At 45.2% G+C, this 26428-nt stretch overlaps 2 protein-coding genes and 1 long non-coding RNA gene across 3 annotated transcripts; 2 read left to right on the top strand and 1 right to left on the bottom strand.

Moving 5' to 3' along the window:
- Nucleotides 1–436: 436 nt before the first annotated feature.
- LOC119707865 lies at nucleotides 437–18047 on the bottom strand. Its single transcript, XR_005258897.1, has 3 exons — nucleotides 17772–18047; nucleotides 17119–17250; nucleotides 437–2771 (listed from the first exon to the last, which is right to left on the bottom strand). It is a non-coding gene; the product is annotated as an uncharacterized LOC119707865 (long non-coding RNA).
- LOC119707859 (aldo-keto reductase family 1 member B7-like) lies at nucleotides 9217–16490 on the top strand. Its single transcript, XM_038153434.1, has 10 exons — nucleotides 9217–9407; nucleotides 9773–9940; nucleotides 10900–11016; nucleotides 12139–12216; nucleotides 12899–13021; nucleotides 13506–13612; nucleotides 13769–13850; nucleotides 14732–14815; nucleotides 15664–15746; nucleotides 16204–16490. Exons 1-10 carry the CDS (start codon nucleotides 9342–9344, stop codon nucleotides 16244–16246), a joined length of 951 nt encoding a protein of 316 aa, XP_038009362.1. The 5' UTR covers nucleotides 9217–9341; the 3' UTR covers nucleotides 16247–16490.
- A 118-nt stretch (nucleotides 18048–18165) lies between the features above and the next one.
- LOC119707857 (aldo-keto reductase family 1 member B1-like) lies at nucleotides 18166–24433 on the top strand. Its single transcript, XM_038153432.1, has 10 exons — nucleotides 18166–18259; nucleotides 18341–18508; nucleotides 18797–18913; nucleotides 20122–20199; nucleotides 20668–20790; nucleotides 21282–21382; nucleotides 21529–21610; nucleotides 22517–22600; nucleotides 23013–23095; nucleotides 23837–24433. The coding sequence occupies exons 1-10, from the start codon at nucleotides 18185–18187 to the stop codon at nucleotides 23877–23879; spliced, it is 954 nt and encodes a 317-aa protein (XP_038009360.1). The 5' UTR covers nucleotides 18166–18184; the 3' UTR covers nucleotides 23880–24433.
- The last annotated feature ends 1995 nt before the right edge of the window (nucleotides 24434–26428 follow it).

Genomic DNA, 26428 nt, shown 5'->3' with positions numbered 1-26428 from the left:
AGTTATAAACAAGTGGATGGAGCAGCTCTGGTTCAAAACAAGAGGGAAGCGGTGTGGGAAGATATTCCTTCTATTGCCATAGGTCTGATTTTATTTCTAAAAAAGAAGCAGGGCACATCTTTCATACCCCATCAGTCACATTTTCTTCCCTAAATGCTTACCCCTGAACAGCCACAAGGTAAAGCTCAGAGGGCCACAAACTGGATGTACACCAAATGTGCTCTGTCATCCTTCCCCACAGAGGATAGAGAAGATCTTCCCTTCCTAATAAGTTAAAAAGATAGAGCATGACAATAAAAGATGGGGGATTCAGATTCTGATAGGAAAAAGTGACTGGGCAGAGGTATTAAAATAATGTCTCTAGTGTGCTGTGAGGAGAAAGGGTGTTTAATTTTACAGTTACAGGGATATCCAGATCCTAAGATGTCAGTGGGAAAGAAGGCTAATCCAGATGAAACCTGCTTTGCCGGGCTCACAGCACTGTGTGGTAGGGGTGGCCAGGCTGCTGGTGAGCAGCATCTGCATCTCTTTGGTGGCTGCTGCACTTTGTTCCTCATTCATTTGGGAAGCTCCAGAAAGCATTCTGCATCTCAGGGAGAACACTCTCAATGCCTTTCCTGATAGAGCTATTCCTGACCTCACCACAGAATCACAATAAAATCTGCTGCTTCTGCAGAATATTTCTACTGGATGTGCATTTTTCTTTACAGTTATACATAAAATCCTTTTTACCTCATCCACCAACTTTAATATTAACAACTACATTTCATTTCTGTCAGGTTTGTCTAAACCAAAACTTAGAGTATAAACCAGTGCAGCCTATGTAATCAAAGCAATATTCAAATTCACAGTGTAGAAGAGTTTGATTTGTCACCCATCAGCTCAAGCTGGTGAAGAGAAATGCTCCCATATCCACACCCAGCTGTGCACAACCACACACCTGCAGTCACCATGCCCTCAGGCACACTGGTCTACTGACTTTGTAAGGAATAGAGGCAAAATTCCTAGAGACAGAAGGAAAAATGTCTTTTCTTGAATATCAGGACTGTAAGAATGCAATTAGCAGAAAGAAACATTCTATGCCACTATGCAGTTGTGAGTGAGTAGACAGTAACCCATGCCACAATCCAGAACCTTTATGGCCATTAAAAACAGATTTGTGTCTCCTTTAGTCTTTAGGCAAGACCATTTCATTAGCATGGCAAAAGCAGCCTAATGACTTTGATTCACATTTCAAAATATCCAAGGACAGAAGAGTCAAAGCCACATCCCTGTGCGTGACTCCTCGCAGACAGCTACACTCACTTGGCAGCTATTATCTCTCAGACCAGCTGGGTTGTGTTTTTCAGGGTCTCTGCTCTGGAGCCCTTCCAGGCTGTTGCATTTAGCTGGAATGTTTGTGGCAGAATTAGTCCCGGAAACTCCTTTCCTCAATGCCAGGGCACCAGTGCAACTGCACCACTCTGAATAAAGGCCTGGAGCTGAGCAAGGCAGAAGCAGAAGAAAACAGAACTGGAAAGAAGAAAGGCTGATTAATGATTGATTAAAACTGTGGCAAACAGGAGCAGTTCTTCACTGACTATGCCCTTGGAACTGTCTCACAGAATAGTTACTTTGTTCAAAGCCAGATGCAGTGTTTGCCGCAGAGCATTGCAGACATACCCGTTTTAATTTCCAGAAAACCCCGAGTTCTTTGTTTACAACTATTTGATGCATGATCTGTCTTCATTAATAATTTCATGCTCAAAATAAAGTTCTGTAATCAAGTCCTTGCACTCTTTAATAACGCTGAAGCCCTCTCTCTGTAAGTTCTCCTGTGTGTTTTCCTACTGCATGAATTTGTCTCCTTTTCTAAACCCTCCCTTCTCCTTCCCAGCCCATTCTCTCTGCCACCCAGATGGGGAATCCTCCCTCACCTTTTTTCTGGGGTGCAGACCCATTCATTTTCAACACTTGACATTTTTTCCCCTACAGAAGACCTAGATACTGTCTGCTATCCACGCTGTTGTCTCACATTCCTGTTCTATTGATGATGGCCCGTTTCCACCTGCCGAAGAAAGCTCTGAGTATAACACACTACAAAGAGAAAAACCCCCTTATTGCCTCCTGAGCATTCAGAATTACAACACTGTAAAATGACCCTGCCTAAACCCATCTCTTCACACATGTCTCCACACCAGAGCTCAGTCTGTAACACAAGGAAAGTGAACCTTTTTCCACCAGAGCTCGGGGAGCAGGAGCAGGCAGGGAGGTGCCAGGCTCCCTCCCCTCTCTTGGAGCCTCTCACCCCTCTTGCAGTACCCACACACGTGGTGCTCAGCATTTCCTTGGCTCGAGCACGCCTGTGCCTGGGGAATTTTTCATCACACACCTACCCCTACTTGTCAACATATCACACCACCACATCTTAAACCAAGCCTAGGATTACCTCAAACTTGGGGGTGCACCTGACAGAGCAGCGAGGCACACCTTGCACACCAGGCAGCCACCCAACTGCAATTGAAGCTCCTTAGCAAAGCCCCTTTTTCACCTTTTGTTTTACTAGTTTAGGCACTGTTTGACACCTGCTTAATAGTAATACAATGCTGCTTTAGTGTTTTAACACAGTGGGGCTTTCATCCTGTTTGGGTATGGAGGCAATACACTACTTCAGTCGATTCTCTTTATATCAAAACCAGAAGTGTAAGTCCATGTGAAGAGAAAATGAAATACTCTACCTTTTTTTTCTTTTCCCTCTCTCTCTCTCTAACTGCATTACTTGGAGGGAAAATCTGTTAAAAAAAAAAAAAAAAAAGAGTATGTAAGCATTTAAATAACCCTGCATTTGTCACCAGAATCAGAGCTTTAGTCTTTAAGTAAGTGCAGAAGTTTTTCTGAATCGTTAATACAAAATAAATGGCTGAGAAGGAGGAAGAAAATACATAAAAGCCCTCATTATATGCAAAACAGATGGAGGGAAGCTGCTTTGGGAGGCATCATATTCTAAACCTGAAGTGGGAACTGAATTTTTTATGTAATCCCAATGGCTAGGTACTGGTAATGTTATTCTGAAGTAAAAAAAGGTGACCTCTGTCATGTCTTCTGAAATATTAACTAAAAAAAAAATTATTTTATTTCTGCATGTCCCAAGCTGTGAACATATGCATGGGAAAAAAGCTTATACTCTCCATGCCCTTATAACCATTACACTGTCATCTTCAAATAAACACCTCAGCACAGCAGGTGCCTAGAACACCCCAAAAAGTGTGTGGAACACAATGTTCTGAAGAAATCCTCAAGAATACAGTTCTAGTCTTCAAAAATGCCTCTAAAAAAAAAAGTTTTACAAGGTATCAATGGCTGAGAAAACAAAATTCTTTCTCACAATCAAAAGTTTTCTCATTTCTAGAGCCAGAGACACAATTTGAAGATTTACAAGGTTCACTTTTAAACTTTGTGGGTTGGGAGGGGTTTACATTTCAGATTTTGGGTTGGAGCATTTCACTGGTTTCTAGTCACAGTATTGTACAAAATAACTTCTTGTAGCAGCATCAAAAGCAAAGAAAATCCTGTGATTAATCTGCTTTTTTTCCCCCCATGATAAACAAAGTGCTCCAGACACCAGACGTCAGTAAGGAACTGTCTGGGAAGAGATAATTTTAAAGGGCTTTGAAAAAAAGAAAGCAGCAGGGTGGTGTCTAGTCATGATAAGTTATTTTGAAAACAGACTGGATAGTGCTGATACTAGAGCATGATGACAGCACATAACAATCTGGGCAAATACAACCAAAAAGGGAAAAATGGGAACTTCAGTGTCATTGCAGAGAATGGTGAGAACAACAAACACACACCACACATACTCCAGTTCATGTGTATTAATGTCCTGCTACGAAAAATGATTGGTTCACCTCAAAAAAAAATTGCTCTCTAGTCTTTTACTTCCATGTTACAATGAACCATGGGTTAACTAACACCTTGTTGATGTGTGTGTAGAGTTATCTCTGCATTTATGATGTTTGTTTTCTCACAAACACTCTACAAATCACAAAGACCTTTCTCATGTTTCTGTCCATGGTATGTGGCTCCCTTGCATCACAGCAGTTTACAAAACTAGACTGGCAGAAGTTCAGTTTGGTTTTGAATGGAGCACAAAAAATGAGCTTCCTACATAAAAAGTCTGTCCCATGTGTCATGGTTTGATAATCTCAAGAGAAGGACTGAGTCACACTGTTCTTCTACTTTTACTGTAACTCCTCAGAATTCACTGGGGCTGCTCCTGACCGTAAAAAGCGACAAAATCAGGCCTCTCTTTTACAGGATTGTTTCCCAGGAAACTTTAGGAGTTAGGTTGCTAAATAAATAGCTGTGTATCACAAGTCAATTCATGCTTCCTCCCCCTCCACCCTGCCTCATTTCTTTAACAAAAAAGCAGCATGAGTGGAAAGTCAGACAGGACTAATAAATCATGCATGATGGGGAGTCAGAATATCCAACTTCCCAAAGCTTTTCAATTCTAATTTTCATCTGTTTTACTTACATGGAAAACCATTCACTTAAATAATGTTGTGCCTGACTTCCACTCTTTTTCTATTCAGAATTAGTCTATTCCTCTATACTGTCACCAGATCTAGCTATCCATGGAAGGGCCAGGAAAAAAATATTTTGCCTGTAATTCAGCATCTCCTTTTTATCTTACAAAGAAAGAGACTTTTCTGCTTCAGCACCATCCAACATGCAACATTTTGGATGGGTCAAGTACTTGTTTAAACATTCAATATTGTTGTCCTTATTCTTCCCTGAACAAGTCTGCATCTGTAATGTGTCAAACAAGGGACTGAGCCAAGATCAATACAAGGGATGTGTGAGGGACAAAATGGGCACTAAGGTCCTGCTCTTCTTAAGAAGAAATTTGCAGAAGTAGATAACATCTGGCAACAACCTGTGTTCTTTTTGGGGAAGGGTATAATGTCTCTAAAAGACACCACAAAATGAGGCCCGTGCTGCTGGATCAAGGCTTCTTGCCCCTCTCAAGATACAGAAACTGTAGAGATGAAGAAGCCACTTTATCTGCTCTTATGGTTGCACGTAGTTTTGGGGGCACAGCTGGGAGCACACACAGGCCAAACCAATTGTCCTGGCTTCTGCAGCAGCCCGCACGTGGCCACCATCTCTTCCCAGCCCCTGGGGCTCCACACAGGTCCTGCTTGCAGGACAAGCAGAGTCCCCAGCCAAGACCATTGCTGGAAGCGTCGTGCTAGAACAGTGTTCAGCTCACGGCCTCCTCCCTGCACATCCTGAATTCCTTCTGGAAATGACAGATGCTGAGAGTGCAGGAGCCCATCTGACCAACCCTAGAGCAGACCTAGAGCACAGAGCGCAGTAACTGCACAGCCATGGATTAGTGAAGGACAATGAGCCCAACTTGTGTGGCAATCACTGGACCTTCCACATCCCCGCTAAATGTCCAGATTGCCCACGGGTCCTGCCATGTGACGGGAGAAACACCACATGAGGTTCTGCTCCTGAGTAACTCAGTCAGCTAAAACAATCTGGCTCCCCTGTTGTGTACGAGTTCAGGTTATAAAGCAATTTCTATTCAGCTCTAGCTGTACAGATTCCACCGTGGTATTTTTCATGTTGTTCCTAATCAAGATGAACTCATTGGTTTTACTGCGTGCTTCATTTTGTTTTGTTTTTCAAGCATGAGGAAAATGTTTCCAACGTTTTTCAAAATTTTTGTGTTTTTTCAAAGGAAAACATATCTCTTCCTCCACTCTTAGAACATTCAAAGCATCCCTTTCCTTGTCAAAACCAGACATGGCTTACTGCTGAAACTTGAAAGGAAGCATGAAAATATTTTTCCATGAGAACAAGAGCCTCTACTTGGCAAGAAAAATAGTCAACTGTTCTCTGAAGTTGTGAGCTTTGGAAAACCTACAGTCTGCATACAGGAGAAAGGAAAATCCCATTCCTGTGATAACCATGCCTACCAACAGAACTGGACAGGAATGTAGGTCTGGGATGGGCAAATTTTCCATTTATAGATGAGATGGGTTTGGATGCTGGCCACGGTGTTCTTCCTATTTAATTGAGGTTGCCTATCCCCTCATTACAAAGCCCATTCTCCCACAGAAACAACTGAGAAGGTTTGGTCTGGGCTGATGCTTTGGTACCTGCTCTTTTTACAGGGCTTGACCTAGAGAAAATCAAGCAAAGTATTTGCCAGTCCCACATTAATCCACCTCTCCAGCCTGCGATCAGAAGGTTTCTTTTTACAAGTTAAAGAAAAGACACAAAAGACACTGACATGTTTCTGCTTCCACAGCAACCAGTCCTGGCCTGTGCAAGGAAGTTGCAGTTTAATTAAACCATTTCAAAAGCTGATGCTGTTAAATTAATGTGAAGTCTTTAGGAGGATGAATGTTATTTTGCTGGAGTAGTTTCTACTATTTTAACTGAAGTGGTAAGGAAGGGATTTAAGCTAAATCAATACACAACATACTTCAACTGATATGTGTCCAAAAAAGGCATTTGCATCAGCATAATGAAACAGTGCAAGATTTTCATGTAGACAAGACTCAGAAGAAAATGTAACTATATTATTCTTTGGGAATATCATGAACATGCCTTGTTTTGCCCTTGTCTGCTGTCAACACCTCCTCCACTGCCTCCAGGGGTATGCTCCCCACTGCCTGACAGTTTTATTAATTCTATCTTCCTGTCCTGTTTACCCTCAGGTACCCACTTGTTGGCAAGTTACACTTCTCTTTATCACCAAACCACCACCTCATTTGATGTAGTTCTCAAGAACTGTAGCTTCCTGCAGTTCTGCTAAGTTAAAAGGTTCCTCTTCAGGGTAGTTTCAACTTTATGTTCCTCAGATTTTCCCCTTTCCTCTATTTGTAACAGTAAAAGTTACTCCAGCTTCAGAACACAACTGGCTGGGTTTTCTCAGAACCCAAAATATGTTGTTTCAGGTCTCTGGTGTGCCCACTGCTTGGAAAGGTCAGACTGTGACTACTCCTTCTGGAAAGCCCATCTTGCTCCAGAGGGTGGCGTGCAGTGAGTGAGAAAAAGTATAAAAAGTCCATTTTGAACAGCTACTTTCTCAGCTTTGCATGATATCCCAGCACCTCCTGAGCTCACTGGTTTACACTACAGACTGGGGAGTGTCTTTGGGAAGAAGGAAAAGGTCAATTCTTCCTCTTTCTGTTCTTGGTTTGTCCCCCAGAGTCCAGCACGGCCAGGCCAACACTGGGAGGCAGAGCTGAGGAATTTTCTCTCCCCATTTTGCTGAGCCACCCCTGCTGCTGCACTGTGAGCTGCAGGGGGAACACAGGGCATCTCTGGGGATGAGGCACTGGGAAACAGTGCTGAAATCACAACGTGCAGCCATTCCGAGCACACCAGGGCCAACCTGCAGAATAGGTTAGACAGAGTTTGGTGCTGCACTGGCAGAACAAAGAGCTGGCACTGTTGGCAGACATTTTAACAAATGGCTGGTTTCCATGCTGCTGAATCCATGGCAAACTTCCCAATGGAAGCAGCCTCTGGCTGCAAATGTGCAGTTAACAACCCAGGTCTGTACGGCACACTGCTTCCCACCAGCTGCACATGGCCCACAGTCCCCACAGGCAGCTGCAGTCAAAAACAAGCTGGAGCTGTTGAGCACAGCAGAGTGCTCCCAGGTGTAGTAAATCCAACCATATTAAATTTTAGATAGTCCTCCTGCTTCTCCCCGCACATAAATGTTGAAGGTAAGTGCCTTGTTAACAGGAGGGAGAAAACAGACTTGATTTCCCCTCCACGTGCATAACAGTACTTAAAAGTGCAAGTTTTGGAACATCTTTGAGACAAGTGGTGAGTTGAAACAGGAGATTGTCTCATAGATTTCAGTGCAAAAGACAGCAGGGAAAAGGAAATTCTTTTTTGTGTCTTTAATTTAAGGATCAGACAATTCAGAAAATTGATATGTTAGTGATAACTGGCTAATTTCCTCTTTAAACCCAGGTTTGTATCTTTTGAGTCCCTACCAGAAAATTTTCAAGTCTATTTATTACAAATGTAAGCCACCTTTCGCTTTTCTTTTCTTCTTATCCTTTTTTAGGAAAAGAGGCAGAGGAAGAGAGACTTTCCAGCTTCTCATTATTACAAAATCCAAGGAATACAATACCCAATTCAATCTGCTGAGTTAAGACTGAAGAAATGCAAAAGCAGTGGCCACACACAAGTTTAACTCTGCCCCCGTGTGTGCAAACATTAAATCACATCCATCCACCCTGGATCCTGCTCTGGTTTTGTGCTAAAGGGTGTGTTAGCTTGTGGCAGTAATGATATATGGCATCCACAATGATCCTGAGGCTACAGGACACCTTTTCTCTTCTACACTCACGTGTCATTGCATTATTAAACTCCTTTATGACTGCACTGGCTGCTAAAAAAACAACCCATAGAGATATGCCTGCTGCCCACAATAATAAAACAAGAAATGAAGAAAAGAAAAAAGGAAAAGGCAGTTCTGGAATTTTACCAGGGGGATGATCCTGTTAAGAATGGGGAAAAACAGGGACTTAATTTTACTTCTCTACGTTTGGCATGCATGCCTTGTGTGAACTTCCCTGTTCTACACTGTGCCTCACTTTTCAGCCTGAGGAGTGGTTGCCAACACCTTTGGAGAGGGTGAAAAGGAACTCTTTCCTCTGCAACCTCACCCTGAGGTTTCTCCAGCATCAGCACACAAGGTGACAAGGCTCCATCAAGGGGAGACCAGCCCAGGCCACCACCATTGTGGTGGGGACACGCTGCTCCAGCCAAGAGCTCAGCCCACCCTCACACACCCAGCAGCGAGGGAGCAGCTCTGGGAGCGAGGGGCCTCTGCATCACAGCCTGCCCTGGGACTGGGCAGGAATGAAACCTGGGCTCTTGCACTGAACGAAACCTTCTCTCTCGGGAAATCTGTGGGGGGAACTGCATCAGGGTGTCAGAACACCTCAGCACGTGGCACAAGAGAGACACGGGGACAGGACAGGGCACTGCAGGAGCTGATCCCAGCAGAAACACCAGCCTGATCAGGACACACCTGCCCTCAAGCCTTATCTTTTGATAAGGGAAAGTCCGCAGGGCGCACCGCTGCCACGCCCCAAGTAAATCACCCCGTCAATTTTTAATTGATTTCAGCTTTCACATTAACCTTTGTGAGCCGGGTGTACAGGGAAAAAGCCACAGCCTTGTTTGCCAGATATGGGAGGACCCAGAGCACCGGTGACGCCCTAGCATCGTCCCCTGCCCTGGCCAGTGACCACTGTTAAACCAGACAGGCAAGAGGCAGCTGTGGTGAGGCAACCAGGAGTGAGAGCAGGACCATGGCAACCTACGTGCAGCTAAACACCACTGCCAAGATGCCCCTCGTGGGGCTGGGCACCTGGAAGGTAAGAGCTACGGGGTGAAGCACCTGCACTGCAGAGCTCCCAGGCACAAACTGCAGTGCCCCTGGTCCAGCTCTGGACAGCTGTCCTGGTGCCTGGGGCTCTGCTCTGCCTGGCTGTCGGGCTGAGAGTGAGTTGGAGTGGAGGAACATTTAAATGGCTAGAGGTTGATTTCCAGCCCTGGAGTCCATGTTTATCACTGCAAGATATAAACATTCCTTTCTTTTAAAGGAAAAAAAACCACCAACCTGGACTGGGGGTGGGGGAATTGCTTTCCCTAACATGGTTTCCCTGGTTTTATTTTGCTAGAATACAGGTCTTTAACAAGCACTGTTTTGAGATTCTTAATATTTATGCATTTTTTCCAGTCTCCAGCTGGGCAGGTAAAAGCTGCAGTGATGGCTGCCATCGATGCCGGGTACCGCCACTTTGACTGTGCCTACGCCTACCTGAATGAGAGTGAGATTGGGGAAGGGATCCAGCAGAAAATCAAGGAAGGTGTTGTGAAAAGAGAAGATCTCTTCATTGTCACCAAGGTAAGGATCCAATGATCCTGCAGCCTGGGGCACAGCTGAGGGAATGCTTTGTGTAGAGTGTTCTCCTAGCAGGAAGGTAAGTAATGGAGACAAACTTTATGCTGCAGGATAAAAGAAATGAGAACAGCATTCAGGTCTCTCCTGACACAAGCTTACAGCTTCACCCCATCCTGCAGGGAGGCTTAGGAAGGATACACTGTGTCTGCATCCTGCTGTGGTGACCCAGCAGTCCTGGGGGATGGATTAGTGGAAAACAAGGGAAGCAGAAAAAGGCAGAGAGGACCAGGTAGTGATGCAGAGGTGAGAGACCACTCTGTGTCATTAGCAGCTTGCTAATGACACCCTGGTGATGCTATGGCACAGCAGAGCACACAGGCTGTCCCTGCCTGGTGCTTGTTCCAGCAGTTGGGCTCAGAGCACTGCCAAAGGGGTGTCCCTGCCGTGGGAGGAGTGGTTCTGGGCACCTTGGGACACTGTAATCTGCTCAGCATGTGTCCCAGGGAAGGTGGGGTTGGTGGGTTTTCTTTCTTATTACAAAAATCAGGCTTCTTAGCACGAATCAGGACTTACTTCTTACCTGAGGTTGGTGGCAACCACTCTTTGTGGTTTGTCTTATACCTTCCTGGCTTTGCCTGCTACATGCAGTGCAGAGGTCTGTGCATGCTCAAGAACAACACTCAGACACAGCAGTGCCTCTGAAAGCCCTCTACTGCCAAGGCAGATCCTGGGAAAAAGGGTAGCACAAATGATGGGTGAACTCATGGAACCAGAGACTGGCACTGACACTGCCCCCAGAGTCACAGGCCAGGCCCAGCCCAGAGCTTGCCACAGCTGAAGAGCACTAGGATGGTCTCATTCCACATCGCCTTCCAAAGAACAGGGAGAATTCCTGTGCTGTGCAGGAGAGCACTCGAGAGCTTTCACCAGGAGGTCACAGTCTGCCCTGTTTTTGTCTCCAGCTGTGGTGCACCTTTCATGAGAAGCATCTGGTGAAGGAAGGCTGCCAGAAGAGTCTTGCCAAGCTGAAGCTGGATTACCTGGATCTGTACCTCATCCACTGGCCTTTTGGCTACAAGGTAAAGTAGCAGCAAGGCTCACTCCTGGGAGAGCTCAGCAGTGCCAGGAGCACTTGCAGCACCACTGCTGCTCCAGAAAGAGCCCGTGCCTGCTGTGCCAGCACTGCCCCGGTGCTGCCCACCCTGCCCTGCTGTGCCCCTGATCTCTGCCCCAGAGCGCTCCTGCACAGCGTCCTCTGCCCTGCTGATAACGGAGAGGCAGCCCCAGCAGCAAGGTCAGGCCTCTGGCTGCAAACAAAAGCTGTGCCTCTTTGCCTTTCCTTTACAAACCCAAGGAGTGCTCTGCTGAAAGAAAAGCCCCTGGGACAGAGGGGTGCAGTTTGATGCCTGACAGGAATTCTTTCCTCTGCAGGTTGCAGAATCACATGGTGCGAGTAAACACTTTCATTTCCCATTTCTCTCTTTAATCACCAAATCCTTAGTACAGTACAGATTGAGCTGACCTTGCCTGTTAGGAGCTTTAGTGTTGTTTCACAGACTTTGGATTTCAAAAATACACCTATCAAAATCTCTATTCTACCTTATGCTTTTGAGCTCAACTCCATTCCTCCAATATTTTTTTCGTTAGCTTTATGTGGACAAAGTTGTCAAGTGAAACTGCACAATATAGTGGCATTTAGATAATTCCAATAATTCAAAATACTTTGGCCATACTCTCTAGTTACAGGCTGTTCTAAATTTTCTAATACAGCAATTTCACCAGTGAGCCTCCTCATGGGACATGTGTCAGCAGATGCACTCCAGTATAAATGTCTGTGTTCACAGGGCCAAAGTCAATCCTCCACAGAGCTTTCTAAAAACAGCTAAAGAAACTTACTTGAACAATACTTGAAGTGAACTCATGTAAGGCTCCAGAATATTGCTCTGTTATTTAACCACTTCCCTGCATGCACTTTGTGGCTCATCACTTCAGAGGGTCCAGTAGAAACCTTCACTGGGGTACTAGATGACAAAAATGCATGAACTAAGAAGTGACTGAAGAACTAGTTAAGTTATGGTGAGAATTACTTGATTTTTTTTTAATGCAGTATTAGCTTTAGCTCCTTACATCCTTGTTGGGTGATTGTACACAGCTAATGTCTCAGCAGAGATTATTTCAAGCCTTTTCTCTCTGTCTAACAGGCTGGAGAGGAGTTGTTTCCCAAAGATGACAAAGGCATGGCCATACCCAGCAACAGTGATCTTCTACAGACGTGGGAGGTAAGTTCAGCCAGAGCAGAAGAGCAATGTGTGCTCTGTCCTCATCAGCCTTTGCCATGCTTCCATACCTTCAGAACTGTTGTCTTGCTCACACAAAATTAGCTGGAAGGAACTTAAGGCAGTACAAAATAGCTTTTCATAATGTGCATGCTTAACCTGTCCCTGGTTATTCCTGAGTGTCTTACTTGAGTGGAGCTGCACAAGCACTTCCAGTGGAGCTGCACACCAGACTGAAGCTAGAAAAAGTTCACTGTGGAACAATAACAACTGCACAATTGTTTTCACCACAGTTCTTGTGCCTTTCTTGAGTTCCTCAAACGGATTTCACATAAATAAGAAATTTTAGGTTGAGATCAGGTATAATGTGTGGGACAGCCCTCCAATGCTTGCACAGCAGTGGATTAGTGAGTATCATCATTCTTCTCCTCATGCAACTCAGTGTGAATTTTTACACACTCAGGGAATGAGAATTTGGGCTTGGGTGAGGTGGCATTAATGTGCCAGCACCTGCTTTTCCCTCAGAGAACTTTGCAACTTTAAACAGTTCTTTTGTGCTGCTTGTGGTGGGAAACAAGTCACATTAGGAAGAACATCATCATGTTCTCCCTAATCATCTTCATCACCATCATTTTCCTTCTTCATCATCTGCCTTGCACACTGGATGATGATTTTGCTGTTTTAGGCCATGGAGGAGCTGGTGGACTGTGGACTGGTTAAAGCCATTGGATTCTGCAACTTCAACCACGAGCAGATTGAAAGAATCTTGAACAAGCCAGGGCTGAAGCACAAGCCTGCAAATGTCCAGGTGAGCTGCAAAGTGACTGCAGGTGACTGGATTTGTGGGATTACAAAGATCCAGTTACAGTGGAATGAGGAGATGGGAAAAGGGTGAAGAGAGTAGACACAGAATTAAATCCCTCTCTATGGATATTTCAGATTACAGCACTTGGATATGGTTTTTTGGTTTTTTTTGGTTTGGTTTTTTTTTTTTTTTTTTGTATCACCTTGCTCAAGCACTGTTTAAGGATGCTGGAGAATTTCCCTGAAAACAGCCTTTCTGGAATAATAAAGAACCCAGAGATGAGCTTTGTGAAACCCCCCCAGCAAAAACTGTATAAGCACTTTGTACCAAAATAGGTGATCTTATACTAAGAATGGGTATAATCATGCAGGCCACTGTCAAATTAGGGGAAAAAGCAGCCGCTAATTGGATCTGGAGATGATTTATGGAGCACGACAATATTGCAGCAGTTCTGCCACTGTCAGACTCTTTGTTTTTGTGTTGGCAGATTGAATCTCACCCATACCTCACCCAGGAGAAGCTGATCAAGTACTGTCAGTCCAAAGGGCTGGCTGTGACTGCATACTGTCCCCTTGGCTCTCCTGACAGACCATGGTAAATTTGCTTTGCCATCTGCCAGGGAGCTGGTGGGGGTTATGGCTGAAGCACTGAGACTACACATACTCATTTCTTATTTAAACACAGGTCTGTGCTGCTGGGCTGAATCTTTCTGTGCAGGTTTCTTGCCATTGATTTGTTCTCTCTGTGTAGGGCTAAGCCTGGGGATCCTTCCCTGCTGGATGACCCCAGGATCAAGGAGATTGCAGCCAAGCACAACAAAACCCCAGCACAGGTGAGTTCTCCTTCCCAATGTAGGAAAACAGAGTTCCAGAAAGGGTAGAACCTCTATCCCTTCCCCATGAATTGTGGCACTCCTATGATTTTTCCCTAACAATGCAGATTTTTTTATTATATTACCTCCAGGACACACTATTAACTCTTTGGCCATAAAAAAGATTCTCCACCACCTTCAGATGTCACTTTCCCTCTCAAGCCCTCTTGCAGAGAATGTAAACCTTGCACAGACTGCTAAAATCCTAGGTGCAAACAAAAGGAATGGACTGGCCCACACCTGGATGGGAAGGGAGGTTTCCTGTGAGGCTCCACCACTTCCCTCTCTGCTCTCCAGGCAGTGCAGCCATGACTGCAGGGCCAGGGATGGTTTGAAATGCAGTATTGTATTTACAGGGTGCCCTGTGGCAGGGAGGAATGATGAATCTGACTCCATGTTCTCAGAAGGCTAATTTATTATTTTATTATACTATATTATATTAAAGAATACTATACTAAACTATACTAAAGAATACAGAAAGGATACTTACTCAATGCTAAAAAGATCATAATGAAAACTCGTGACTCTCTCCAGAGTCCCAACACAGCTTGGCACTGACTGGCCAAAGAGTCAAAACAATTCACATGAAACCAATGCAACAATCACCTGTGGGTAAACAATCTCCAAACACATTCCAGACAAGCAAAACACAGGAGAAGCAAATGAGACAATAATTGTTTTCCTTTTTCTCTGAGGCTTCTCAGCTTCCCAGGAGAAAACTCCTGGGTGAAGGGATTTTTCAGAAAATGTGAATGCGACAGTGCAGCTCTGCAGAAGTGGGGATAGCTCAGGGAAAACAGCTGTTGGAACAGGAGGAATGATTCAGCTGTCTCTTTTTGCAGGTTCTCCTTCGCTTCCAGATCCAGAGAAATGTGATTGCGATTCCCAAATCTGTCACCCCACAGCGCATTGTGGAGAACTTCCAGGTGAGGGATCAGGAGTGAGCAGGGGCTGCCCCTCAGGGATGGCTTGGCAGTGATCCTTTATCACCCTTGCCATGGCCTATTGCATTTGCTGGGAATGTCCCGACAAAGGCAGGAAGGATGCATCTGACTCCATGTTTTCAGAAGGCTAATTTATTATTTTATAATACTATATTATATTAAAGAATACTAAACTAAACTAAAGAATACGGAAAAGATGCTTACTTAATGCTAAAAAGATAATAATGAAAACTCGTGACTCTCTCCAGAGTCCTGACACAGCTTGGCCCTGATTGGCCAAAGAGTGAAAACAACCCACAGCAGAATGCAATGGAACAATCACCTGTGGGTAAACAATCTCCAAACACATTCCACATGAGCACAACACAGGAGAAGCAAACTAGATAAGAATTGTTTTCCTTTTCCTCTGAGGCTTCTCAGCTTCCCAGGAGCAACATCCTGGGCAAAGGGATTTTTCAGAGAATGTGAATGCCACAATGGCTTCCTGCAGCACGAGGGCTGGGCTTCTTCCTGCTTAACTCCACTCTACTGAGTGTTAACCCAGGCCTACTCCTTGAGAGTTTAATCAGTAATCCTTACATGACATCATTCCCTGTTCCACGGCTTGTGGATGGATGGGCAGGCACAGCTTGCTTGGAATCACCACACAGGAACATGCCAGAAACATCTAGAATCAGCAATGTTCATCAAATAATCCCTGATGTCCATAAAACAAGTTGTTCTCCATCATTCAGGTCCATGTGTGAAAATGGATTCTCCAGTGTGGAGCTGCTCTTGTATTTCTCTTAGGTTTGTTCAAAGAATTGATTTCCACTTGTATCTCTAATTAGGTGTTTGACTTTGAACTGACTAAAGAGGAGATGGCAACTATTCTGACCTTCAACAGAAACTGGAGGATCTGTGAAATGAACGTGTAAGTGATGCTGCTTGTTTTCTTCTAAATCTTAAATTCTGAATATTCTTTACCAGGAATTTTGTGCCACAGCTTCCAGGTAACATGAAATTCCATTTTTTTTTTAAAGTCACGCCAACTCAAACTCCAACTGGTTTTGGTTTGTCCCAAAAAAATAACATTGTCAGGAGAGGGCTTAATATTTTCATTTTAAAAACAAAACAAAATTTAAACGAAACTACATTCTAATTTTTAATTCTCAGTTTTCAGGAAACTCTCTTGAATTACAAAAAAAAAAATGGGATGTTCAACTCATCTCTGTGTGCATTAGAGAAAGGGGAAGATGTCTCTCCACCTATTCTTGCTGTAACTCTGTGATGCAGATCTTCCCTTGGTGGCTCTTCCACGCACACCACATATCTCTGCATCACATTTAGATCACGGGTGAAAATAACACTCCCACTTTCATTCCCTTTAGGTCCAAAAACCTCAAGGAATACCCTTTCCATGCAGAATACTGAAGGTGCTCGTAACATGACCTTCATTAGACCTCTGGTGCCATCTGCCAGTGAAGACGTGGCATCTTTATCCCACAACATGTGGGGTTTTTGGAAGAAGGAAAGAGTATTTTCTACAGCACCGCTATTCACTGGTTGCCTTCAGTCTTGCATCAGAAACCAGATGTTGACAAACACACCCCAGAGATCCACAATTTCATCAGAGGTGTCACACATCTTCAATAAAATTAACTTTAAAATGCAAAAACCTAATTGGTGGAAAGTTTTCTGTCTACTGTAGGAAAAACCCAAATCCCTCCCACTCAGAGATGCACAGAGGGGTGGGTTGCAGTCACCTGCACTGTGGGGACACAGATCCTGCCCGGGGCACTCAGCATTCTCCCCTGCCATCCCTCAGCACACACCTTGTCCCCCCTCACCAGCCACAGCCCTGTTTTTAACAGACAAATACAAGAATTATCACAGATCTTCCAAAAAAGCCTCTTGAGAGGACACAGACAGAGTGGTGGGACCTCAGAGGATGCTCCTGGCTTGATCTGAACTCAGTGTAAGAAAGAGGCCAATGTCTTAAAATCAGATTAAATCTCTACCCCCCCTGTTTTATTCCTGCCTTAACAAGCATCTGGAAGTTGAACCAATGCACACCATTTAGCAACGTAAACATTCTGTTCCAACATACGCTCCTTTCTCAAAGGCCCTGCCATCATCTGACAACCCCAGCCACACCTTCAGGACAGAAGCAAGTGTCACCTCCCGGGGATCGGCATGGTCTGGGCAAGGCAAACAAAGCCAAATACAAAACCTTCTGCCCAAAATCCTCTCTCAAAACACCAAAGTGTATCTCTCGGTATGCCTTGGGAAAAACAAGCACCAACCTTCACAGGAGAACACCAGCTCACAGAAGAAAGTAGAGAAAGAGCAAATTGTATTCCTCAGCCCAGCTCTCCTGTGTGCTTCAACTGCAATACCACATCCTGCAGAGGACAGCTGACAGAGCTGCCAGAAACCTGGGGGAAGATTAAAGGGAAAACTAATTATCTTGTCTGCCTTCAGTTACATGAAGCAGCAAAATCTTGGGTGCCTCTCCCACAGCAGACACATCTAGAGGAAAACACACCATTGTACACATTTCAGATTTATTTTGTACCTGAAGGAATTCTCCAGGCACAAGCGAACAGCAAAGCCTCCCAAGCAGCCCTGACAGTTTATTAGGGAGCACTTGGAGGATCCTGTTGATAAATTAATTTCTTTTGCATCGCACTTTCAACACCCCATCTGCACCGCGTATTTTGGCTCTCCAAAATTGCAAAGTCAGTTTCTCAAGTGAAATTAAAAGGCCATACTGTTTATTCCTACACTTTATGTTTCCTTCTGAAATATGGTCTGCGCCTCCCTAAAGAGACAAGGCGATCGCTGTAAACTCAGCGTTCTCCAGGAGCTTGGAAAACACACTAAAGCACGCTTTCCCTCAGCATTTTAAAGGAAGTGATTTGTACTGGTCATTTCCGAAAATTACTCGCAAACTCACCCCAAAGTGAAAGTGTCCCATGTTGGTGTCACTCTCAGGGAACCGAGCGGGCGTCAGAACACCCGGGGACATGGCACAAGGGGGACACGCACGGACACCTCGCGGCACAGGGACAGGGCGCTGCAGGAGCTGATCCCTGCAGGATCCGGGCCGGGACACCCCAGCACTCAGCCCTTATTTTTCCGTAGGGAATTTCACCCTTTTCCCGGGGAACGCCCGGAGCTTGCCCGGGCTCCTTCACGTCCGAGCTCCCTCCCACACGGGCTGCCCCCACAGCCCCTGCGGGCGCCATTGGCTGCGGCTCCGCTGCTGATTGGTTGGCGCGGCGGGCTCGCGCGGAGCGGCAGCGCTGATTGGTTGGCGCGGCGGGCTCGCGCGGAGCGAGAGCGCTGATTGCTTGGCGCGGGGCAAACATGGCGGGCGTGGCGGGGTACGTGCGGCTCGGGGCCGCCGCCAGCGCGCCCCTCATGGGGCTGGGCACATGGAAGGTGAGGTGGGCACCGCGCTGCGGGACGGGGCAGCACCCGAGAATCCCTCACCGAGACCTGTCCTGCCCTTTTTCCCTTTAGTCCCCCCCAGGGAAGGTGGCGGCTGCGGTGATGGCTGCCATCGATGCCGGGTACCGCCACTTCGACTGTGCCTATGTGTACCAGAATGAGAAGGAAGTTGGGGAGGGGATCCAGCAGAAAATCAAGGAAGGTGCTGTGAAACGAGAGGACCTCTTCGTGGTCAGTAAGGTATGGATCAGATGGTCGTGGATTGTGGACTGTGCTGTTTTTACAGTAGGAAGGTCTAACATTTAACATAGTTAAACGCCGTAGCACTGGAGACGTTTGTAATGTGAATGAGTTAATTCCTGATACTGTTCTCTTGTTTCCTGTGCTGCCACACAGCCCAGCCTCACTGCGTGTGAAGAGCACTGAGCAGGCCTCATTCCAAAGAACAGGGAGCATTCCTGTGCTGTGCAGGAGAGCACTCGAGAGCTTTCACCAGGAGGTCACAGTCTGCCCTGTTTTTGTCTCCAGCTGTGGTGCACCTTTCACGAGAAGCCTCTGGTGAAGGGAGCCTGCCAGAAGACTCTTGCCGACCTGAAGCTGGCTTACCTGGATCTCTACCTTGTCCACTGGCCTTTTGGCTTCAAGGTACAGTAGCAGCAACGCCCTTAACTTTGTTTTCTGCGGCTGGCTTAACAGCACAACAATTGTTCTGGCTGACAGTTACATGCCTGTTATCTGTGCCAGCACTGCTCTGGTGCTCAGCTTGACCCGGTGTGGCTCAGGCTCTTGGTCTGTGCCCCAGAGGCAGTTGTTTGTGTACCCCTTTGATCCTGGGAATGATGGCCTGAAATCTAGAGGAACTAGAGGCAACTCTCCCAGCTTCAAGCATAAGACAGACTGCTTTCCTGTTCTCTTGCAAATCCAGTATGTGTTCATCTCAAAATCACCCCTTGTGGGAACAGGATTGCTTTTTGCTGCTTCTCTGCAATTTTCCTTTGTGTGCTACAGAATCAGAGAGCAAAAGAAAGCATTTCTGTTTCCCATCTCTCTCTTTAATCACCAAGTCCTTAATGCAGTACAGATTGAGCTGGCTTAGCTTGTAGGAGCCTTAGTGTTGTACCACTGAGACAGGAATTTAAAAGGTGAAACTTCTGTGAGAGTGTTTAGGCCCCCCAAGATCAGTGAAGGAGTTGATGTCTGAGTTTGACTATTTCTTTCTGTCCTCTCTCAGTTTGACCCCTCCCCATTCTACCTGTTGCCTTTGAGATACTCATCTTTTTTGCATGCTTTAACATTTTATGAACAGAGCCATGAAAATGAAACTGTCTCACGGTGACAGCAGCAAACAGCTGCTAAAGACAGTTCAGTCTTGGCATCTTTTCATAACTTGTACACAAAGGCTCTTCTAACGTTCCTGGTGTTGGTGGCTTTACCCTGAGTGTTGTCATGGAAGAACTATCAGGGCACACAAGAGCTCTTCTCATTAGATCTGGTGTTGTGTAGACCAAAGTGTTGATTACCCCTGGAAAAAGAACAAAACAGTTCTTGCTAAGTGGGAACTAAAGAACAGCCCCTGAAGGGAGCACATGTGAGACTGGAGGCTGCAGTTTGGACTGGTTTGTTTCCCTGTGGCTGTTTGGGTGAGCCATCACTTCCAGGGTCCAGCAGAAAAACCTGTTCTGCTGGGAATGGTCACTGGCAAAAATGCCTTAAATTCCTTCCACTTCTCAGAAGAAATGACTGAGTGTAGACAAGAATCAGCACTCTTGCACTAGAAGTTTAAGATACTGTGGCTGTGAGCACTCAAGTGGACTTGTCAAGAGATTTTCAAGCACTTTCTCTGTCCCTGACAGGCAGGAGAGGAGCTGTTCCCTGCAGATGACAAAGGCATGGCTATCCCCAGCAACACAGACATCCTGCAGACATGGGAGGTGAGTTAATCCCCAGTGGAAGAGTCACATCTCCTGTCCTCAGCAGTGCTGTTGGCTTCAGCAGCTGCACAATGTTCAGCCATGGATGCAGAATAAGTTGGAAAGAAATCACGGAAGCACATGGTAGCCTTTAAAAATGTGCTTCCCTTGAAGACAAACAGAGCACGTCAGGAAAAATGTGTTCAGTCATGTCTTACCCACTGCATGCTGGCTCAAGAGCACATCACTGATTGTCCTTATTTCCCTTGTGAAAATAACTGAGAGTGAGTTTCTGCCATCTCAAGAAAGGAGCCCTTGGGTTTGGGTGAGATGGAAGACGTGCCACAAATGCACCAGAGGTCACTCTCCCCCAGGAGACAATCCTTGCAGCTCCAAACACTTGCCTTTCCTTGCCCATGAAGGAAAATGAAGCCACACAAGGAGTAATCTCTTGTACACTGGTGCTGACTGTGCTCCCCTTTGTGCCAGGCCATGGAGGAGCTGGTGGATGCTGGCCTGGTAAAAGCCATTGGAATCTCCAACTTCAACCGTGAGCAGATTGAAAGAATCTTGAACAAGCCAGGACTGAAGTACAAACCTGCAAATAATCAGGTGAGCTGCCAAGTGACTGCAGGGGAATAGTTTTCAGGGATTATAACTGATTACAGTTGAATGCGGAGGTGGGAAAAGGGAGAACAAAGTAGACAGAGCTTGTACTCTAAATCCCTCTCTCTGGACATTTCTTCATATGAACAGAACCAGAATATTTCCTTTTTGTCTCACCTTGTTGAAACACTTAACTTTGGAGTGTTTTCCTAGGAACCGTTCTCTCTGGAGGCATGAAGAGTCCACATATGAGGGATCATTCTGACATAATGATTGACTCTTATACAGCCTCTCAGAAAAAAATCCAAAAAGCACATAAAGACTCAGTATAAAAGTCGGTGCCCTGTAGAATTATAGACTTGTATTGTCACATAGGCCACCTGCAGGGTGGGGTGAAGGCAACTTCTAATTAGGAAATTAGGATTCAGAAAAACCTCTGGAGGAAGGGAAAACTACAGTAGTTTTACAGCTCTCAGTCTGTGCTTCTGTGTTGGCAGATTGAGTGTCATCCATACCTTTCCCAGGAGAAGCTGATTGACTACTGCCACTCCAAAGGGATCACTGTGACAGCATACTGTCCCCTTGGACGTCCTGATGGGTAATTTCCAAGTGGGTTCATGTGATTTATGACTGAGTAATGGTGCAGGTGTATATATATTATTTTTTTTTTATTAATGGGGCTAGGTAGAATCTTTCTGAGATGATTCTATGTTGTTTCATCCTTTTCTCCCCTACTTTATCTAGTTCTAAGCCAGAGGCACCTTCCCTTCTGGATGACCCCAAGATCAAGGAGATTGCAGCCAAGCACAACAAAACCCCAGCACAGGTGGGTAGGTGCCAGACAGTGGATACCCCTTCCTGTAACACAGCAATTTAAAAAAAAACAATTTAAACACAGCAATTTAAAAACTGTCTGAAGAAAAGGAACAGCCCCTGTGGTGTTGCCTGTGAACAATGCTGCTTTTTTGTCTTGTTAACAAGCAGTGCAGGCTGTCCATTCTGTTGCCTACTACTAACTTTGGCCATCAGTCAAGAAAACATTCTTGACTCATCTTCAGTTGTCACTTCTCAAGTCCTTTTGAAGGAATGAAAGCCTTGTATATAGTGCACAACTTCTGGGTGCTAAGAGAAGGAATTGAGTGGCCCAAAGCCAGAATGGAAAGGAGACCTTCTGTCACTACGACATTTTTAGGAAAATCCTTTTGTCAGGATTTTCTTTTCTTGAGAAGCTGAGAGCCTGAGCTTCAAGATGTAAACAATTATTATCTGCTGGTGTGGAATGCAACAGGTGCTTCCTTGATTGGTCAATGTGAGGTATTTCTACTTAGTGACCAATCAAGGAGGCAGCTGGGTCAGACTCTCCAGGAGTCACAAGCCTTTGTTATACATTCCTTTCTATTCCTGTCTCACTTTCTGATGCATCTTTCTCTCTGTTCTTTTAGTATAGTTTTAGTGTAACATTTTTAATATAATATATATCATAATACAATAAACCAGCCTTCTGAAACATAAAATCAAGATTTCTCTGTCTCTCACCCCTTATCCTAACTACCCTAAAAACCACAACCTTCCATGGGGGCTTCCACCCCTTCCCTCTTTGCTCTCCAGGCAGTGCAGCCTGGACTGGAAGGTCAGGGATTATTTGAAATGCAGCTCTGCAGAAGTGGGGATAGCTCAGGGAAAACAGCTGTTGGAACAGGAGGAGGGATTATTCAGTTGTCTCTTTTTGCAGGTTCTCCTTCGCTTCCAGATCCAGAGAAATGTGATTGCGATTCCCAAATCTGTCACCCCACAACGCATTGTGGAGAACTTCCAGGTGAGGGATCAGGAGTGAGCAGGGGCTGCCCCTCAGGGATGGCTTGGCAGGGATCCTTTATCACCCTTGCCATGGCCTCCTGCAGCCCAAGAGGGCTGGGATTTTTCTCTGTCTGGAAGTCAGGGCTACAGTGAAAACTACAGTGAAGAATAGACAGAGCTGCTGGAAACAGTGTGCTGATAACCTTATCAGGCACTTTACATGGTGTCTCCTGTTCTTTTGTTTCTTCCCTCTGCCTGGGAAGTAGAGTCTGGAAAATCCAAAGAGATTTCTTTTCCTTTCTGTATTTCATGAATCCATCACTTGTACCCAGCATCCTTTCTGATATGAACTTGTTCTTTAATCTCGTGAATCTTGCTTCTGATTTGATTTGTTCAAAGAAGTTAAATCCAGCTGGTTTCCTCTTTTTTAGGTGTTTGACTTTGAACTGACTAAAGAAGAGATGGCCACCCTTCTTAGCTTAAACAGAAACTGGAGGATCTGTGCAATGGTCACGTAAGTGACAGTTTGTGTCCTTCAAACTCTTACATTTTCAATGATCTTTATCCTGATCTCACAGGAACTGGTATAGCTGTTAAATTGGGTATATTTTGAAATCTGAAATAATGTTGGGCATGAAGCATCTGTTGTTATACTTCCACTTTATTGACTGAAAGGTGAGTATAAGTAATATTCATTGTAAATCCATTCTCCAGGAAACTTTGTATGCCTGGAATTCCAAAATGAGAGTTCTAGTTTGGCTGTGTCCATATGGGAGAAATGAGCACCAGGCAGTTTTAAACCTAGGGTAATTTTTTTCTGTGGGGTATTATAAATTGGTGTCAGCTCTTACACAGGTGGTTGTGGTGGGGAATGACCATATGTTGTGCAGTGTGAAGCACAGCTGCTTGCAGATATGCACCAAGACAGAAAGTCTTGGCTGCAAGGCCACAGAAACTGCTGCTGTCTCTGTAAGCAGTGTGAATTTTAACTCTATTTAGAAAGTAACTTGGTCCCACCACTGTTCAGTGCCTGAATAATAGAGAAAAAGCTGGAACTTGATGGTCCTGTAGGCTGTTTCTGTACTGTCAGATCTCTTAGGTTCACTCTGCAGTTACTCAGTTCAGAGCCTCCTTTAAAGGCTCCTCTGTACACTCACTGTTGCTCTACATAGCAACAGTGTTAAATATTTTAACTAATGTTATTTTAACTAATTATTTTAGCCTTGAGTAATCTTTCCTCTTTGATTTCCTCCAGGTGCAAAAATCACAAGGAGTACCCTTTCAATGCAGAGTACTGAAGATGGGTTATTTTTCCTGCCCTCTCTCAGGCCCCCAGGGTCTAATGAGCTTCTACCATTGCCTCAAATTGTGCACTGTGTAGCTGACACACTGTATCCCTCCTCCCAGCAAAGGCACAGGGTATGTGCTCAGTGACTTTGGGTTTCCTTCTTTGGTGGAAGGAAATTGTACAGTTATTCTGAAGAGCAAAATGTGGGCTATGGTAATTCTCATTACGTGAGTGTCTCTGCATGGCTGAAATAGCAAAGGAGAAAACAGAAGAGGGAACTAGCAACTGATTTTGTCTTGCATCAGCAGCAGGGTTAAGGATATGTAAGTGCAGGAGAAAAATCTATCTCCCATAATCACTGCCTGAAGGTAAAAGAGAAAATTAACTTCTAGAGTGCAGCCCAAAGCTTTCTGGGAAATAAGAATAAATGAGAGAAATGTCCAGACCTATAGATAAATATCAACTCATACTGGGCCTTATTTCAGTCACTTTTTTACAGGCTGCAACTGGACAGAGATTGATGTTTTATTTCATTCTTGACCAAAATAAAAATATTTGAATTACTGCTGGTTTGGAAGTTCTCTTCTAATGTTAAAATTAATGAACCAATAAGCTTGCATTAACGATGTAATTGGAAATAATAATCCCTATTCAATTTTCAATTATGTCACAAGAGCATTGAGATCTTGTCTTGATCAAAAGTTGAATAATTTGGTATAACAAGCATTGACACAGCAGTGCTGAAAAGAACAGTTTAACAGGACAAGTATGGACTGTGGATCAACAAGCAACATGAGACCAACACCTGAAACTGCTGGAAAACTGCACTGGTATCACTGTGGGCTGATTTGGTTGGTAGCCAGTGCTGGTGTCTGGCTATTACAAGCCCAGAGTACCAGAGACCGGGGCAGAAGGGAGATGAGCAGTGTTCAGCAGGTGCCTGGAGCAGCACAGAAGCAGAGGGTGCCTGGTGGAACTGGTGCATGTAAATGCTGAGCTGCTGCCCCGAGCCTGCCTCTGCAGCAGGGCTATGTTCCCTTCAGGCTGTGCTGAGTGCCTGGGACAGGTCTCTGCTCACTGTAACCACCTCAATGAGTGAAGGCTTCCCCTGACAAAGCCTCTCCCTCCTGGTGGAGGGTGCAGCTGAGCCTGGCTGGGCAGTGCTAGTACAGCTGCGAGGTGCTGTGACACTGTGGCAGTTCAGGTGGGCACGTGTGCCTCGGGCTGGTGGGCACGGGGCACCTGCAGAACATCTGCATTCTGATCCATAACATCCACACCAGAGCAAGCTGTGGGCTCTCACAAAGGCATGTGAAGTTTCAGCTGTGTCTTGAGCAACTGAGTGCTCAAGAGACTTCCTTGAGAACAAGATGCTTAACAAAAAACAGCATTTGTGAAGGTTAATACTATTAGGGCCCAATGCTGACTGACTCGGTGCTTGAGCTGTACTGCAATTTAACTCTGTGCAGTGAGTGAGTACACTTAAACAAGCTTGAGCTGCTGGAACTGTACATCATTGGGTTGCAGGTGTGAGTGCATGGATGAAAGGTGCTTGACAGATGACAGAAAGGCTGAGAGACTGAATGTCACAGCAGCATCAAGAACTTGCTGTGATTAGGAGTTAAAATAACTGAATATAATGAACCGTGACTGACCAGTTGGTGCAGACAAGAATCGTGGGAGGAGGCTTGGTACACATGGTGTGAAAGTGCCAGGAGAACAGTGACTGGAAGTTCTGGAAAGCTCTGTGGTGAAAGTGTGGACTGCTCTGGCTGCCAGGCTGTGCTGACATTGACCTAGCTTTACAAGCCCTCAATAAAAGAGACCGTGGGCAAACATGACTACACCCATGCAGATATCCCAAATGATGAGGACACGAGGTGTAAGAGCATGTGTTAGTGATGAGCCACTGCCCAGAGCCTGACACAGCTCAGGGTTGAGTGCTGAATTTCCCCCAGGTAAGGGCACCCTGACTCACTGCAGTATTCCATGAGTGGCACACACTATTATTATACATTGTATTTCCAGGTAGCATTCTCCTGTCTCTTTATCACCCATAGCTCATATGTACCAAGACTCCTTCAGTTCATATGTCACATTCTCTAAGCCAGGCTTTTCCTTCATTGATGCACTTGATGAATCCAGTTTAGCACTATCACACTGTCTGGTGCTCCCCTACCCCATGACAGATGCAAAAAGAACTCGGCCTTTGTGTGTAATTAAAAAGAAAGAAGCTTTTGTTCTTAAATGAGGTGTGAAAAAAAACTTGTGCTTTTGGCTTGAGCATTTCATGGACCTCGGATACCTTACAGCAAATGCAAACCTTCTGCCCAAAATCCTTTCTCAAAGACAGAGACCTCTTAGTCAAAAAAATTAGGGGAAAAACCCCCCGACTAGGATGGCAGCAGGCCTCTCATGCAAACAGCTTGGCTTTAATACTGGTCTCCTAATATCACAATCTTTCCATTGATTTCACTACCCCCAAAACCCCAGGAGTCTGAGCTCAGAGCAGATTTACAGAGAAGAAATCCAGGGGGAAAAAAAAGTAACAGGCAAACA

Source organism: Motacilla alba, chromosome 1A (assembly GCF_015832195.1).
Source record: "Motacilla alba alba isolate MOTALB_02 chromosome 1A, Motacilla_alba_V1.0_pri, whole genome shotgun sequence".
Classification (NCBI taxonomy): domain Eukaryota; kingdom Metazoa; phylum Chordata; class Aves; order Passeriformes; family Motacillidae; genus Motacilla; species Motacilla alba.
Note: the sequence above shows the minus strand (reverse complement) of the source record. Positions and strands in the feature narration are given on the sequence as shown.